General features: G+C 38.5%; 2 protein-coding genes across 4 annotated transcripts in view; both read left to right on the top strand.

Annotated features, from left to right (window-relative positions):
- LOC136855715 (phospholipase A2-like) overlaps positions 1 to 9410 on the top strand; it is a 61681-nt gene extending 52271 nt beyond the window's left edge. For all 3 annotated transcript variants that reach the window (XM_067133039.1, XM_067133038.1, XM_067133037.1), the window contains 4 exons: positions 1592 to 1761; positions 2876 to 3035; positions 4198 to 4350; positions 5808 to 9410. In XM_067133039.1, the coding sequence (XP_066989140.1) occupies positions 1592 to 1761; positions 2876 to 3035; positions 4198 to 4350; positions 5808 to 5895 (571 nt within the window). In that variant the 3' untranslated portion in view covers positions 5896 to 9410. The remainder of the gene's footprint in view (positions 1 to 1591; positions 1762 to 2875; positions 3036 to 4197; positions 4351 to 5807) is intronic.
- Positions 9411 to 14207: 4797 nt separating this feature from the next.
- Positions 14208 to 18066, top strand: part of LOC136855716 (nuclear RNA export factor 1-like) — a 49275-nt gene continuing 45416 nt past the window's right edge. The window contains exons 1-2 of the mRNA XM_067133040.1: positions 14208 to 14367; positions 16567 to 16667. Coding sequence (XP_066989141.1) covers positions 14304 to 14367; positions 16567 to 16667 — 165 coding nt within the window. The 5' untranslated portion in view covers positions 14208 to 14303. The remainder of the gene's footprint in view (positions 14368 to 16566; positions 16668 to 18066) is intronic.

Genomic DNA, 18066 nt, shown 5'->3' on the forward strand with positions numbered 1-18066 from the left:
ATTTGTAGGTCGAAGCTTTCTGAAGCAGGAAAGGTATGTATTTCCCCGAGAAATTCTTAAAACCAGGTATAAACCGCCCAGAGGATACTTGAAGGAATATTTTGAAGAGGAGCTTGAGTATCAAGTCTGCAACTTTGTAATGACTATTTCATCACAGTTGCTGTCTTTTTTTTTTTTTTTTTTTTTTTTTTTTTTTTTTTTTTTGTGTTCGTAAACGAAAACTATTGTACCGGCTTTGTCTATCCGTCCGCACTTTTTCTGTCCGCCGTCAGATCTTAAAAACTGCTGAGGCTAGAGGGCTGCAAATTGGTATGTTGATTATCCACCCTCCATTCATCAAACATACCAAATTGCAGCCCTCTAGCCTCAGTAGTTTTGATTTTATTTAAGGTTATAAAGTTAGCCATAATCGTGCTTCTGGCAACGATATAGATAGGCCATCACCGCCCCGTGGCTAAAGTTTCACGGGCCGCGGCTCATACGGCATCATACCGAAACCACCGAAAGATAGCTCTATTTTCGGTGGCCTTGATTATACGCTGTAGCGGCTGTACAGAAAACTCGACTGCACCGGAGAAACTTGGGCGCAATTTTTACTTGTTTTCATTAAGAACAACTTGCTTGAAAATTTCGTAGTTCAACAGAATATAAATCTGTAAACTCTACGCTATTGCCTACTCATATTCCACTAACTTATTCTCAAAATTTTTTTGAACCTTCGCTTTATCAGCGATCTCCTTACTTGTTTATCTTTCTTTTTTTTTAATATACAAAGATCTTTTAAGATGACACTTCTCTTTTTTAAAAGTGTTTTAGTTCAAGTCCCGTGAGATTGGTAGGCCTACAGCGTCAAAGGAATATCCGGTAAAAGTTAAATTTCATGATTCCGTCAGAAATGTAAGCAGACTTTTATTTTACATATTTTAGACCAGACACCATGAGAGAGAGAGAGAGAGAGAGAGAGAGAGAGAGAGAGAGAGAGAGAGAGAGAGAGAGAGAGGGCTATTGAAGTATTTGGGTGCTTAATCACAACTGGTAAATCTGATAGGCTCACAGGACTTGCTTCAGAAAGATTCAAACTCCCGTAACTTAGGATATCCGTACATAGTATAGAGTGACGATCTTATAAACGTAATGACACCGATTTCCCCTTGTATCTAAGATTAAATATATCTCCGTATGTGGGCTGCAGGAAAAGACTGATTAGAGCACTGTAGGCATCTCCATCTTTATGTTATGGCTATCTTTATCTTGATGTCCAGCCAAACCAACTCCTTTCTTCATTGTTTGAGGAGCTGAATAGCCAAAAGTTCCCCCAGTGTTTGTCCTGACAGCCTGACTCGTATAAATCAAACGATTAAGGTATGAGAATATAAGCACCACCTGAGTGCTTCATTCATTACGTCATCTTATATTTCTTTTATGAATTGAATTGTATAAAGAATTCAGTCCAAACGCCAGGCACTGGGACCCACGAGGTCATCCAGCGCTGAAGGGGAAACTGTTAGGAGAGTGTCAAGGAAAGTCAGATGGAAGAGAGAGAGACTATGAAAGGAGGGACACTAAAAGGAACGACATTTCTCTCCCACAGGCGCATCGTGGACGAAATCATGCGCGAGTTGGCAGCCAGCGAGAGTCCCGTGGCGGTCGTAGAGGCTGCCGAGCTGACGGCGCTGATTTCCACCTGCTACGCCCGGGCCGCCCACGAGAAGAGGGACCACCCCCCCCGGGCGGAGAACTTCCCCCATATCATCTACCCAGGTGAGAATCGGATCGAATTGAATGTAGAAGTTAGAAACCAAACGCTGGGTCTTATGAGGTCATTCAACGCCGAAACGGAAATTGACGAAGTTTTCAAAGGTGTTTCTTTATCTCATTTTTTTTTTTTTAGTTCCTTTTCAATGCTGTATTTTATTTAGGCTAATCACCTCCCATCTTATATTTTGGGGAATCTTCGTTCTACTGCTTATGTCGTTCAGATCAGGGTTTATTGTCTTCACGCCTTCGAATCTTTTAAGTATTTATCCATTTTTGTATCTATTTTTATTCGTTATTAAGTTTCCCTATTTACGCCTTCGTATCGTTAATTACTGTATCCATTTTCTTGTATTTCTTATTTTATTGTTAAATTTTTCTTTTGCACCCATGTATACCGTTAATTACTTTATCCACTTTCTTGCTTTTCTTAACGTTACTCGATTAAATTTCCCTCATGACAGATTATGTCCAATGGTGTCTTGTAAGAAGACTGTCTCTCTCTCTCTCTCTCTCTCTCTCTCTCTCTCTCTCTCTCTCTCTCTCTCTCTCTCTCTCTCTCTCTCTCTCTCTCTTAAATCTTATTATTTTCTCTCAACTTTGTCCTTTCTCTCCGACTCCCAAAATTTAAACGCCATATTTGTGAAAATACTACCTTAAATCTTATTATTTTCATAATCATCAACTTTGTCCTTTTCTCTCCGACTCCCAAAATGTGCAGGAACCAAATGGTGCTCTCTCTCTCTCTCTCTCTCTCTCGAATTTCTCTCTCTCTTATTCTTTCTCTCTCTCTTTGTCTCTCTCTCTCTCTCTCTCTCTCTCTCTCCCCGAATTTAAACGCCATATTTGTGAAAATACTACCTTAAATCTTATTATTTTTATAATCATCAACTTTGTCCTTTTCTCTCCGACTCCCAAAATGAGCAGGAACCAAATGGTGCTCTCTCTCTCTCTCTCTCTCTCTCTCTCTCTCTCTCTCTCTCTCTCTCTCTCTCTCTCTCTCTCTCTCTCTCTCTTCCCCCGAATTTAAACGCCATATTTGTGAAAATACTACCTTAAATCTTATTATTTTCATAATCATCAACTTTGTCCTTTTCTCTCCGACTCCCAAAATGAGTAGGAACCAAATGGTGCGGAACGGGCAACGTTGCGGACGGGCTCGACGACCTGGGTCCCCTCCGCGAAGTGGACATCTGTTGCCGAGACCATGACCTCTGCCCCGATGACCTTGAGCCCGGCCAGACGCGGCACAACATAACAAACGACTCCTCCTTCACCATGTAAAGAAATAGCCTTCTGTATTTCGTGTACTGAATTGAATTGAATATAGAATTTAGGCCGAAGGTCAAGCACTGGGACCTATGAGGTCATTCAGCGCTGAAACGGAAATTGGCAGTTAAGGGTTTGAAAGGTGTAACAGGAGGAAAACCTCAAAGCAGTTGCACTATGAATCCATTGTTAGGAGAGGGTGAAGAGTAAGGTGGAAGAAAGAGAATATGAAAGGAGGTACAGTAAAGGGAACGAAAGGTGTTGCATGAGGTGCACTGACGGCGCTACACTCCCTACGGGTTATATGAATTTGAGAAATTATCCATTTACCGAGATCTTTACTCTTCACGCCTTATGGATTAGGTCAGGTTTTTTATTTCTGAAAGATGTTTCTTTACTTTCTGTATAACTGGTTCCACGGAACAGAAATTCTTTATCTTACTCAGATCTTTTTCCACTCTGGTGGTTTGGCTTTAGGAATCGGAGAAGTTTATTTCAGAAAGATTTGTATTCCACTGCACAGGTTTTGGCTTCACGAGTAGACAAATTATTTGTATTTTAAAGAGACTTGTTCTTCAGGGATTAGATAAAATGATTCTGATGACCGAGCTTCAAAATTAAGTAGTCAACCATTCTCGTAGCTAATTAGTCGGCTGGTGTCTCCTAACATTTAGTTTGAGTGTTAAACTCTCATTTCTTCTGTACCTCTCAGTTAGCCTGCGAGAAAAATTTCAGTCTTCCTTCAACCTTTTGAAACTACGTCCAAACTTGTTCAGTACATGATACTGTGTAGGTAAAGTGAAATGATAACTTAGACTTACAGTATGTACCGACTTTACTGCTATTTATTCCGTCTTGCGATTTACCAGAAGCATTTTTTCCATTTCATTGCTATTTGAAGTAGCAGCGTCCCGATTTGATAGGGTTCATTAATCTTGTGTATTACTGTATCAACTAGTTCTGAATTTTTTAACAGTATGAAACTTCGACAATTACTAAGGCAAATTTCTCTTTAACGTTCAAAACAGCTCGCAAGGCTCTGCTCTGAATTCTGTGTTTCAGAGTGATGCCAATACGAAGGTGAACCTTGACCTTTTTGCAGGACTCACTGTGACTGCAACATGTGTTTCAGAGTGATGCCAATACGAAGGTGAACCTTGACCTTTTTTGCAGGACTCACTGTGACTGCAACAACAGTTTTCGGAAGTGTCTGCAGAAGGTGGGGAGCGCTGAGGCCAAGGAGGTGGGGTCTGCCTATTTCTCGACTGGCCTCTTCCAGTGTTACCGCTTAGCCAAGCCAGTCATCGGATGCAAGAAATGGTCTGGGTTAGTAGAGAGAATGTGTCATAATAGTAATAGTAATATTGAAAATGGAATATTCTTCTAGCACACCTTAATGCTTTGCATGTTATGATTTTTTTTTAACCTAAGGTTCCATAAACAATCCTGAGATTTAGTTTTAAATATGAACATTCCACTATCTCTGCTACCACTACTACTGCTGCTATTATTATTAATAATAATAATAATAATAATAATAATTAGGGAAGATTTTAAAGTTTCAGAAGCGATGTTAATACCGCCACGCATATAAAGCCTGTGTTGTACAGATATTTGTTTTGAGGACCATCGTATTTTTTCTGTTAGTCATTCTTTTGGGAGATTCTTATTGTAAAATTATATAAAAACAACTAGTGTAATAGATTGATGTTAAACCCCAATGACTAGGATGCACAACAACTGAACTCGTTGTACACTGACGAAAGATTGGAAAATAAGACTTCCAGTGGTTCTGTTAAAAGTAATTTTGAAAATGTGCCTCTTGTGTAAGAAGTATTGGAGCGACATTGGTAGCTCTTTTATATTTATGCTTCTCCATTTGTCTGCGAAATCATCCAGTTATTCAGTGCCCGGAGAAGAATGAGAATGACTTGAGCATTAAAAATATAACGTTACGTCGAGTTTAGAGGTATTTTAATAACAATAATAATAATGTTGAAGGTGTAGGACCATGAAACTATAGTCAGTAACTTGTAACCTCCTTTCATACCCAAATTAGAAGCTGCCACTTTTTATTCATTTTACTTTTACGACGCGAAATAAGAAATTTTATTTATTTCACAAAGAAACAGACTCTTAAATAAGAAGATACTTTAATCATATTTCAGCAAAGAAACATTATTCTTACCCTCTTAACTATGTTTGTGTCAGAGTAATAACGACTCAGTACCCTCTTAACTCTGTTTGTGTCAGAGTAATAATGACATACCCTCTTAACTCTGTTTGTGTCAGAGTAATAACGACTCAGTACCCTCTTAACTCTCTGTTTGTGTCAGAGTAATAATGATATACCCTCTTAACTCTCTGTTTGTGTCAGAGTAATAATGACATACCCTCTTAACTCTCTGTTTGTGTCAGAGTAATAACGACTCAGTACCCACTTAACTCTCTGTTTGTGTCAGAGTAATAATGATATACCCTCTTAACTCTCTGTTAGTGTCAGAGTAATAACGACTCAGTACCCTCTTAACTCTCTGTTTGTTTGTGTCAGTACCCTCTTAACTCCCTGTTTGTGTCAGAGTAATAATGATATACCCTCTTAACTCTCTGTTTGTGTCAGAGTAATAACGACTCAGTACCCTCTTAACTCCCTGTTTGTGTCAGAGTAATAATGACTCAGTACCCTCTTAACTCTCTGTTTGTGTCGGAGTAATAATGACTCATACCCTCTTAACTCTCTGTTTGTGTCAGAGTAATAACGACTCAATCTTCTCTTTCTGCAGTTTGTTAAACCAAGCGTGCCAGGAATACGAATTCAGCGAGGAGGGTGAACCTAAATGGCAAGTTTTCGACATGAAGATCTTCGAGTAATCGAAGAAGAAGAAGAAGAAGATGATGATGCAAGTGGGAACTGAAAGAGATTAGGAAGGAAATCGGGATAAGTGACATGAGATCATGAAAAAACGTTCTTAAATTAAACAAAGAGGAAGTTTCGTCTTTCGAGGTTGTGTAAAAGTCGACCACTCCCTAGTACTAACGAAGGTTTTTTCAAAATACGAAGTAGGTAAAAAATGCGCCGGAGTTTCTTCGGCGCAGTTGAGTTTTCTATACAGAGTATAATGCTGTATGAGCCGTGGCCCATGAAACTTTCAGCCACGGCCCGGTGGTGGCCTGTCCTATAGCGTTGCCAGACGCAAGATTATGGCTAACTTTAACCTTAAATAAAAACAAAAACTACTGAGGCTAGAGGGCTGCAATTTGGTATGTTTAATGGTTGGAGGGTGGATGATCAACATACCAATTTGCAGCCCTCTAACCTCAGTAGTTTTTAAGATCTGAGGGTGGACAGAAAAAGTGCGGACGGACAGACAAAGCCATCTCAAGTTTTCTTTTACAGAAAACTAAAAAAATTAGTACTAGAAATGTCACTGACGGACGTAGCAAATTATAAGAAGAATTGATAGAAGCAAATCTACTTAACGTAGAGGAAAGATAGTTATTTTATATCTCTCAACTTTTCCGGAAACCACTCTTTAAAAATAATGTAAGGAAATTTTGAAATGATTTATACAGAATTATCGACAATGACAGTTGATAGAACCCACTCGTTTAGTGGGAAATAAAAAAGCTAAATAATTATTGCATGTATAGAAATGTGCGAAAAATGCAAATATAAGATCCACTTTTACCTTTTAAAATGGTCACTGGTATCAAGTAAAACTACAGTCGTAATCATCATATTTTTTCTCATCACAGAAATCTCATAGAAAATACACTCGGGCTAATTTATAGTTTTTGAAGTCGAATGGATTACCTATGACACCCGTTTTGTCGGTGAGAGTTCAAAGAACGTTAAGCTTTTGGTAGAGCACAGTGCTCTATAAATACATTAGTTTTTGCTCCGTTTCCGTAGTAATTAAAATGTCGTACGTCTTAGGCACAGTAAACGAGCGAGTGATATTACGATTTTAATTCACGATATTCATTTTCAAATTTTCAAAACTCGGTTCATGCTACGTAAATGTAAGTTCCCGTACAAAACTAAAATGTCCTCGGCAAACCACAAACAATACACTTGTTCCTTATAAGACCTTCAGTTTGAATATCTGTTATCTTGGCTCTAAAAGATGGAAAAGTACTAGAAATATCAACAGAAATCGAACTGTGGGTACAAGTGCATTGTTTGCAATGAAATCGTTTCTCTAAAGATGCGAGCCTTGCCCTCGACTTTTTGTCACCCAAAGTAACTGTTTCCCGGAAGAAAAATGTATTATCCATTTGTTATACAGTTATAATTAACAAGGTAATGTGATGAAAACTAATAAACACGGTCTCTACCAACTAAATCATTTTACTAGACGTGTGTCAGACTCATTTCAATTCGGCGACCATGACGAAAAATCAACGGGATTGGTAACGCGTCACCACCATCAGGAAGAATATTGCTGTCTTTTTATTCTTTATTTAGAAAATGGCTAACGGAAAACGATTACGTTCACGTGCAATGAACGAGCATGAAGATGATTAAGGACTGTCCCGGAAATATAGACAGAATTGTAATATGGGCCTACAATCAACGCACAAAGTTCAAGGACTGTCCCGGAAATGTAGACAGAATTGTAATATAGGCCTACAATCACCGCACAAAGTTCAGTCAAATTAGAACCCAATGTTTGTACCAAAATATGCATAGTTTATATGAAACGAACTCAGCAAGACCAGAGACAAAGAAAGGGATAGAGATAATCTGATCAGGAAATCATAACAGTTACAAGATGCTTCTATTTTCGTAGGGGAGAGAGATCCACGATACAATTTTTGATACCTAATCGATCAGGCATCGTCAGAAGGTAGAAAATGCTATTCATCCATTTGCTACGAGACATGTCATCAGTTTTCACATTGTATAACCAATGACTGATATCACAAAAGGTGTGTATTTATGAGTTATGAAATGATTCCTTCGTAAGTGAATGTCAGGGTTAGGTTAGATCAGGCTGACTTATACTCTACAGTTTGACAGGAGCCAGGCTAAAATAATTCCGGCTCTCTTTTTGCCAGTCGCTTTTAATAACGTTTCAGCGAGTTGCGAATTTAACAGTACAATCGATTCGGATGGCTAATTGAAGGTAGGCTTAAGTGATGAAAAAAAAAAAAAGGTCAGGCTTATGAAGGTGAATCCATGGCAAGAAACTGACGAATAACCAGCAATGATGACTGTATAAAACTTTGTGTAAGAAGATAATGATAAGATATTTTTATGTATTTGCATAGCGAAGAATATTGTTATTTCTAATAGTCAGTATTAAATGCACCTTTTAAAAGTGAGCATGATGAATAGATATCTCATTGCCGTTTACGACTACAGTATGCATAGCACAACGTCTAGATTAATTAGAAGCGTGTATTCTCGAGCATAGATCATTCTTATTATCGTTAGTCACAGCGCACTTTCACTTCAGGCTTCGTTATGTGCAACATTCTCGCGCTCTCCTCTCCCCTACACTTGTCCAACTGGGGGCGTTCCTTTCACGTGTTCTCTACCTGCTGAACTGGTTACATTTGCCAACCGTCTGGTTGGAAGATATGATAAATGTGGATATATCGGTGTTCTACAGCACAAATATGCCTTAGAGATAAGTCATTCACCATTATGATATCATAAACTAAGTGTTCTGCAGTTGTCAAGAACGTTAACTTATAATTAGTCTGTAACTGCCCCCTTTTTCCCGTGAACATACCACGCCAGTGTGTTTGCAACTTTCCTTGTCAACATTATTTCTCTCTCTCTCTCTCTCTCTCTCTCTCTCTCTCTCACGGAATCGCCGTTGTCAAATCTCTCAAGAATAGATTCCAACGAAGCGTCTATTGTGCGTTTCAAAAACAGTTGTCATTCGTATTTCAAAATTTCGAAAAGTTCGTCTTGTCAGCAAACACTGACCTGCAATATACCTTGAATAATCATCCTTACAGGACAGCGCGATTCCTTGCTACTCCGGTATGGGGCGACTGTAAGCTTATAACGGTGTTGTCTATCAAAGTGACCAATTGTAGATGTAATGAAAACAAAATTAAGTAAGACTTATATTAAGAGTTACTATGTTGACTTCACTGGATTTTTGTTATTGATTTTTTCACTTCTTAAGGATTCTAAAGAAAAGTTTACTGCTGTCAGTTATGTCCAAGTTAAAAAAAAAAAATCTCCCCCTCCTGTTTTAGACGGGGAGCGTGGGACTTTTCTTTTCGGTAGGTTTGACTTGGTATTTAATTAAGGTGTCAACCCGGTCAATATTTTGTGCTGCAACTGTTGTGATTTTCCTGTCACCGGGATTATGGTAAGCTGATCAAAGCTCCTTTAAAATAAAAGTAAAGTTGGACACATTTCAGTAACTCGTTTCTTTTCTTTCCTTCGGTAAAAGGTATCGGTATCGCCACAGTAAGAAAAGGAGGCACTGATAAAAATAAAAATACTAATCTTCATGCATATATATATATATATATATATACACTAAGTCTCCCGTATTCGCGGGGGATGCGTACCACACACCCCACGCGAATTGCTAAAACCTGTGAATACTTGAAACCCCTCTATAAACACTTAGAACTGCCTATTTTGATAGTTTAAACGCACAAAAAAAAACTACAAATGCTTATACCTGACTATTTTAATAGTTTTATCGCAAAAAGTGCATTTAGTCATGAAAACTATATGAAAATACAGTAATTAGTGAAAATTACCGCGAATGGGCGAATTTTCTGCAAGTAATGGGTAGATACGTTCCACAGAGAAATCCACGAATAAGTGAGTCCACGAATATGGAGGGTTTACTGTATATATACATATATATATATATATATATATATATATATATATATATATATATATATATATAATATACATATATATGTGTGTAGTATCATTAATAATACCATTGCAGCATAGTAACTGATACTACTTGGCCACTGCTGCCTTAGGAAGTGCTAGCGGCTTTGGTTTATAATGCACCATATCCCAGAGCAGAGGAGCTTTAAGTAGAGGGCTGTGAACCCTGTTGGGAAGGAGGGTAAACCCCTAAACAGCTGATGAACCTGTCTGTTAAGGACAATGGCACCTGCAGTCTTTATGGGATGTTGGTAAAGATAGTTGCTTCATCCAATAAGAGGTCTCAAGTTTGAATTCCTTCCTGATCAGTCATAAGACCTCCTTCCTGATCAGTCATAAGACCTGTGTGTGTGTGTGTGTCTGTGTGTGTGTAAGAGAGAGAGGGGGTGAGACGTGAATACAAAAAACTAAAGAGACAAACTAACTTTGATGCTTGTACAAGATTTGTGATCACGTTTTTAGGTTGTCTCTATGAATCTCACTTCCATCGCTATTCACAAGTCATGTCTATGAAACCAACTTTCTCTGCAAGTCACAAAAACACACAAACAAATGTCATCAAGAATTTCAAATGAACAACAACACCACTTCTTCATCAGCAACGCTAAAAGTATAGGAAAAATAAATATCCAAGGTAATATAGTCCGTGCAGAGCTGTTCTATAGTTTTACTGAAATAACAAACGGCGTTTCAAATATACTAGCCTTCCTTACCCCCCAATTTGTTGGTAAGGAGGGCTAGTGTAGGGTATTTGAAACGGACAAAGAATAGGACTTGGAGTACCACTTGTTCGACCGTCGTAATATAAGAAACTTTGACAAAACCCTTTTTTTGGGAACGACATTCATCAATAAATATCTCGGCATCACTATATTTGCAGCAAATTTTAGTATAATATTGGTATTAGGCCTAAGCACAGCCCACATTTTAGGAAGAATTAATAACTGCCAATGCAATCCAGTACCGATTACTAATAACAGAGTGAAATAATAGCAAATTTATATGGCAAAATACTTAAGAATACGTGAGGAACGTGAGAGGGCTTTGCCTACAGTAATCAACAACACAGAAATTAATGGCTATCAGGCTGCATTACTGTAACCTAATAATTGCCTCACAATATTAATTAGCGTATATTCATCACGTAGAAATAAGTATTAGGTTAGCTCCGAATGGAAATTGACTTTTCCTGTAGTATTTTGGTTGCTTATCAAGAATTTACCATTACTTATCGCCGCTCGACTGTAATTAACCTCAGAACTTATTTTATTTTTGTTATCGCGCATGCGCAGTGTTATAGGAGAACTTTTGGTGGAAAGTGGGGTTTCCTTCACCGGGGGGCGGCGTCCCCCGGCTAAGTAATACGGCCTAATAGGTTAGGTTAGGTTAGTATAGTTCCTTTTGTAATAGATTTCCTTGACCAGGCCCTTCTTGTACATAAGGCTCCCTAATGACTTTCGTATTCGCGGAACCGTTCCATATAGTCCGTGTGGAGCTATTACTTAGAAATACCATTTATTTAATAAAATTTAATAAAAAATATAAATTATAATAGAGATACTTAGAAAACATCAGGCCGTCAGTCGCAACCTTAGCTAATGTAACCAACATGACAACCGGTTTAGACACTTCAATTTTCGCCATTAATAGGAAACGTTAGACCCATAAAGGAGGTCTTAAGTTACTAAACATATCAAATTCAAAATATATATATAATATAATGACTTACAGACATTAAAATGAGAGCATAGCTTCAAAATACGGACTATGAAACTTAACACACGTGTACAACGATCTAGATATACGATTTGTTTCCAAATATGGCTAGCAAATTAATTTTATTTTCGGTCAGAAATCTATTTAGGTATAATTTTTATAATCTGTTAAAACGAGTAGGCTTTTATTTTTGGAAACAAACACATTTTAAACATTCCAGCACTCATCTCTTAGATTATTCCATTGGCAATTTGTCATCTGCACAACCCAGCTCCCATAGACACTTTTTTTTTTTTTTTACACTCCTTGTAGCTTCTTCCATTGCAATGATAATGCCAATGATAACGAGCAAAAAAGGGCTGGGAGTTTACCTTGCCAGCTATCTTTAAGCATTCCTTTTTTTTCCCGTATAGTCTCAAACCCCTTCTCTCTGCTCTCTGCCAAATGCCTTTTAAAAATCTTGGTGTTGAAACATCTGTAACGTTTTTTTTTTTAATTAGATTCATCACTCACTTTTTACTTCCATGTAGCGGTTGGCCCGCGCATTGAAGTTCTACCTTCCATGAGTACTCGAAATCTCTTCCGAATGGTTTGCATACTATGTGCTACCTTCCTCACTCTAGCTATCTTGTGACTTGTATATTCGCTCGCATGACCGTTGTCTGGTACATTTATTCTCAGATATCCAGGTATGTTAACAACTTCTATTGATTCACCATCAACAGTAACGTTCATTGTTCCATAGAACTGGTTTTGTTTTACTATCAAAACCGTACTCTTGCATACAGTCATTCTAAACTCTCTTTTTGCAAAAACTATCAAACCTTTTTACTAGTTTTTTTTTATCATTTTTCCATAACTACCCTTTACCACGAGCCGTTCACGTTCCATTTATTACCTATTTTCTCGTCCAGAACTTTGCCTTTACACCTATTTTCCGTAACTCGACTTTTTGCAGCACTCCATCCATAAGGGCACTAAATATCTACGGTCTAATAACACCCAATGTCTTAGCATCACGTTTTTGCCAAATGAGTCAATCTCCTGCCTGGATGCTTCAACACACACTTCTTCTTTTATCACGAAGAAATTTTAATTACAGTCAACATATCACCTCCTATGATCATACATCCGCTTCACTCTCACCATTGCACATTTATCAGTTCTATTACAAGATTTTTTTTTTAGGTCCCAGCGCAGCACACTGCTACTTTTTCCTACATTAGCGTTTCACGATGAGCACTTGGTTCCCACTAATTATTTCCTTTCTAAACCTACACTGGTTCAATGATTCTATCGTCTCTCTGGCTTTTCCAATTAAAATCCTAGCGGGCACATTCCCCACATTTAGCACAGCTATGGTTACGTGTATCAATATCACCATCATTCATCTCACTCGTTCTGACATGCTGTAAACACTGGTAAGTAACTCAGTCGCACATTTATAACTGTAACAAAGCATATCACTTGCAATCTCATCAACTGGTGCCTTTCCATTCATTAGCATTATTGAATAAAAGTTAAAACCTAAGAAGAGGTAACGTGAATCAATATTATTGAAAAATGGTGTCTCGTGAAATATAACTGTGCTGTTTCTTTTTCACTGCCTCTTCCTCGATGTCCGCAGTACTTCAAAACAAACGCTCCTTAATTATATAATATTAAAATGTAAAGAACGTCAAAACTATGTAGTATATATCTTACGCAGGCTATGTGAATCAATACTATCGGTCTAACAAACTCTCATAAGGCAACGTTAATTTGATTTAATTACCCAGAGTTGATTTAGAATACAAAATTTACAAGCAAGTGATGTTCATCATGAATGACTCGTTAAGATTTATAGAAGTAGCCTATACAATTAAGTTGATGTTTTTGGTCAGGTAAACCACACGATTTAAATAGAAGCAACACCAAAACGATACAAGTCACACAACCGGGTGGGCGTTTTTTCCACAAATAATTAATGTTCATAATGAATGACTCATTAAGATTCATAGAAACATACAATTAAGTTGATTTTCTGCCAGATACACCACGCGACTCAATTAGAAGCACCACCGAAACGACCCAACCCACACAACCGGGTGGGCGTTTTTCCACAAATAATTAAATAATGAATAATTTAAGACTCTAGAAACATACAATTAAATTGATTTCCTGCCAGATACACCACGCGACGACATAAAATAGAAGCACCACCAAAACGACCCAAGTCCACACAACCGGGTGGGCGTTTTTTTCACAAATAATTAATGTCCATAATGAATGATGCATTAAGATTCGGATAAGATTCACAGAAACATACATTAAGATTCGGATAAGATCCATAGAAACATACAATTAAATTGATTTTCTGCCAGATACACCAGCGACCCAAATAGAAGCACCACCGAAACGACCCAACCCACACAACCGGGTGGGCGTTTTCTCCAAAAATAATTAATGTCCATAATGAATAACTCATTAAGACTCATAGAAACATACAAGTAAATTGATTTCCTGCCAGATAACCACGCGACTCAAATAGAAGCACCACCGAAACCACACAACCCACACAACCGGGTGGAAGTTGTCTAGAGTCAAACAACAACATTCCATGAAGTAGACTTTTACCCACCAAGTGTAAACTACCGAGAGGACATTACGGCGAATCAAAAACCCCATTTCCTGCCCAAAAATGTCGTACAGAGGCGGCGGCAACCGACGATTCATGCGGGGGAAGGGCGACAGATACCGAAACGGTAAGGGGGGAGTGGGTATCCCTTAAGGGTCAGGGGCTGTGCCCTGATTTCTGTGGGTAAGGGATTCAGGGCCACGTACGTTACGTGACTCGTTGGGGGAAGAAAGATGTCGTTGCGTCACTCCGTGAGGATTGTTTGTTGGTCTTTTTTTTAAGGAGAATGGAGTTGAAATTGCTGTTATTTTTCTAGTATCACCACGCCTTTTTGGGCAGAGGTTTTCGATCTGGGCCCAGATGCCCCTTTTGGGTAGCCCAGGGTGAGGTAAAGGGCTACGTAATGCCACGATGTTCCTTCGTTACCTCGGCGAGTAATGGCGTGCCGGAACCGTATATGTCTCCGGCTGCCTCTCACTTGCTTTTTGACTAGTAATGAGCTATTCCAAAGCACCTCATTTAAGGCTACGCCATTCCCGTCATTCCCGTCATTCCCAGAATTCCACCCAGTCTAGATCAGAACGAATTTGGAATGACGGGAATAGATTCCCCCGCAGGCGAAAACGACCCTAAACCTTCGTAATCCTAAGGTATTTCTAAGAGCTTATTATAAAATGAACTGTACTAACCTAACCTAGTGGGCTGTGTAGGAACAGCTTGGATGGAGCCGATTTCCTTTTCGCAAGCTGGTTTCCCGCGTCATTTGATAACGGCAATGTATACTGGATGTGGAATGAGCTGCGAGACTGTTTGCGAAGGGGGTCTTTTTCGGGGGTGATTTCCGTCGTCTGGGATTTTCTGCGGCCCAGCAGCGGCCTGGTCCCAAGGGGGTCTTTTCGGAGGTGATTTCCGTCGTCTGGGATTTTCTGCAGCCCAGCAGCGGCCTGGTTCCAAGGGGGGTCTTTTTCGGAGGTGATTTCCGTCGTCTGGGATTTTCTGCGGCCCAGCAGCGGCCTGGTCCCAAAGGGTGCCAGTTTCAAGAGGTCAGACTTTATGTTGATCATTTTCATATGACCCTTGACCATATTTAAAAGCGTAACCAGCATATGTTAAATGCAGCAAAACTTAACAATAAGGATCAGCTACAAAATCTGTGTTTAAATTTTTGGTATTATTTTACTTATGGACATTGATTTTTCAACATAAAATGTAGATTTTCTGTTGTGTTATGATGTGATTTGAATGATTTTGAGGTTTATTTCATTGCAAATGAATGCTTATAGTTTCGGCAAATGATAGGCTTTATACATAAATAATAAAATTTTCGTCATGAACCCTTGACCCCATATTCAATACTGGCAAAACTGCATTTACTGATTAAGTTTTGCAGTTAAAACATAGACAATAAGGATCAGCTAATTTTATTAATTTTTATAAATTTGCGGGAAGAGTAACCTTCATTTATGAAATAAACCTCAAAATCATTCAAATCACATCAAAACAAAAATAATTTTATGTCAACTACAAAATCTGTTTAAATTTTTTGTGGGGCCACTTATTGTACAGCATTACATAGAATGCTTACCATCCGGGTGGGCTTTACTCCACCTAACGGCCTTGTTTAAAAGTTAAATAGCCATTTTCCAGCAATGCTGAAGCAAATTCATCATGTAAAGACCTCAGGGTTGTATAGTTAGGAAAAATACAAATTACTTTAGTTTGTCATTTTGTATTAGCCTTTTATTTTGTCCGACACTATGGGTTCATCCAAACCTTTTTTCTTTGGAGTAATGACGCAAACTCATTAATTCGAGCCCAGAAGTCTGGCAGTTGAACATCCAATATGTTCAATGGACCAGAGACATAGGACTCCTTCCTCAACCCTTCAAAACCAGAAAGAGATTCCCTGGTGGGAAGAACTTCCAGTCGTTTCAGAGATTTACACAGAATCCACCCTCCAAAGGGTGTGTCCTATGTAAAGACCTTCAGGTTTGTATTTGTGTAGGAACAAATTGCAAATTTTAAAGTAATTTGCATTTTTCCTAAGGTACAAATCTGAAGGTCTTTACATTTACGGCCCACCTCAGCCACCCCTCATTCTGGTACCTAGGCCGAAAGGCAGAGTGGAGTGCAGACCAACGAGTGGGCCGGGCTTCCCTCCTACAGTTTGTTTGAAAGTTAACGGGAGTTCCGGCTCGCGTTCGCAAGGAAAATCCTATGTAAAGACCTTGAGGTTTTGTATGTTAGGAAAAATACAAATTACTTTAAAGTTTGCAATTTTCGTATGTGTATATGTGTATTATAAAATATTTTTTTTTCTTTGCAGAACATGATGACAGAGAAAGCTCCGGAGGCAATAACATGAAGAACCATTACAGAAACTTCACCATTTACAGGCAGAATGATCGGTCAGCTAGAGTACCTGATGTAAGTACAGCATTCTGTACACTTAGATGTATTGAGGCAAGAGTATAAGGCATTATGTTAATTGCATATTACTTATCTGTATTATATACAAACTGTTGCCAGAATTCAAATGAATATGTGTTGTTTTCAGAGTACTGTACAGTATTTGTTATCACTCATTGTTTTGTATCCACCTTAAGTTGCTGTAATTTTTAACAAAGAAAAATTCCAAAGGCACTGAACACTATGATGAGATTTTAGCAACAGCTGAGTCTTGGGATTCTCTTATGTTTCCAGTTCTGAATAGACTGCCCTTTTGGGTCTCTGAGGCTATGACTGTTTCGTTCCTACCATTTCTGGAGTTACCAAAAGTTTCCTCAGATCACACCTTCCTTTTTAATTACGTGTAACACTTATATCTCTACTGGATTCACTTCCCCTTTACTACTGGAATTAGCAGATGGTATATTTCTTAATCTGAGAAGCGGGAATGCCTCTTCTAGCCATGTATGTGCGATACAACTGTTACATCTAGTAAAACACATGTGCACTCACAACACAACTCTAGTGTTTCTGCTTTCAGTTGTGTTCACACAGTACGATAAGTTTTGTCTTATGTCTAGACATGACACGTGGAAAGCAGTTCTGCATTTCAGGCCTTGGTCATGACAACATACAGAACTCCTTTCTGACATGCACTTATTATTGTATACATCAAGTTCTCAAAAATGTGGAGCAGTGCAGATTGATGCTTGAAAGTGAATCTTTAGGCTGTGTGTTCATGACATGACTGGTGCCACTCAAAACTTAGCTTACTACATTTTCATCAGTGACTAGGGCGTACTCCTCCTGGACTGGTGCATGCTATACAGCCTACCACTTATCTAGTTTGCTCTCAGTTGGTGAGGCACACACACAGTGGCAATGACCGACATGAACACCCCTCCCATTCCAAGCTAAAATACGCCTTACCTGAGTTTAAGGAGGTGCACGTATGCAGATTCTTTTAATTCCTCGTAATAGGAATGTTGCCTTCTTGGACTTGGTGTATTGCTGTTGTAGCTATACACACGCCCAAATTTGATGGGTGTCTGGTTAAATCGTGTAAAACTCTCCTAGTCTCTGGCTGCATTGCTCATTAATAACCTTGTTACCTTGGTGTGAAAAAATCTTTATACAAAAATGTTCGTGAATTAAGGATTGAAACTTCTAATATAAATACTACATGCTGTTATTGTTTTTATGTATGCATGTAATTGTCCTGTGTTATTTACTATTTTCATTATAGCAGCTTCAATATTCAGTCAATATAAATGAACTTTTTCTTGTGAATAGTCCAAAAGTGTGTAAATGTTTTGTCATACCTTCCAAACAGTTGAGGACAGTTGAGGTAGCTATTGGGAGTGTTCAGTAACGATTG

This window comes from Macrobrachium rosenbergii, chromosome 32 (assembly GCF_040412425.1).
Source record: "Macrobrachium rosenbergii isolate ZJJX-2024 chromosome 32, ASM4041242v1, whole genome shotgun sequence".
Lineage (NCBI taxonomy): Eukaryota > Metazoa > Arthropoda > Malacostraca > Decapoda > Palaemonidae > Macrobrachium > Macrobrachium rosenbergii.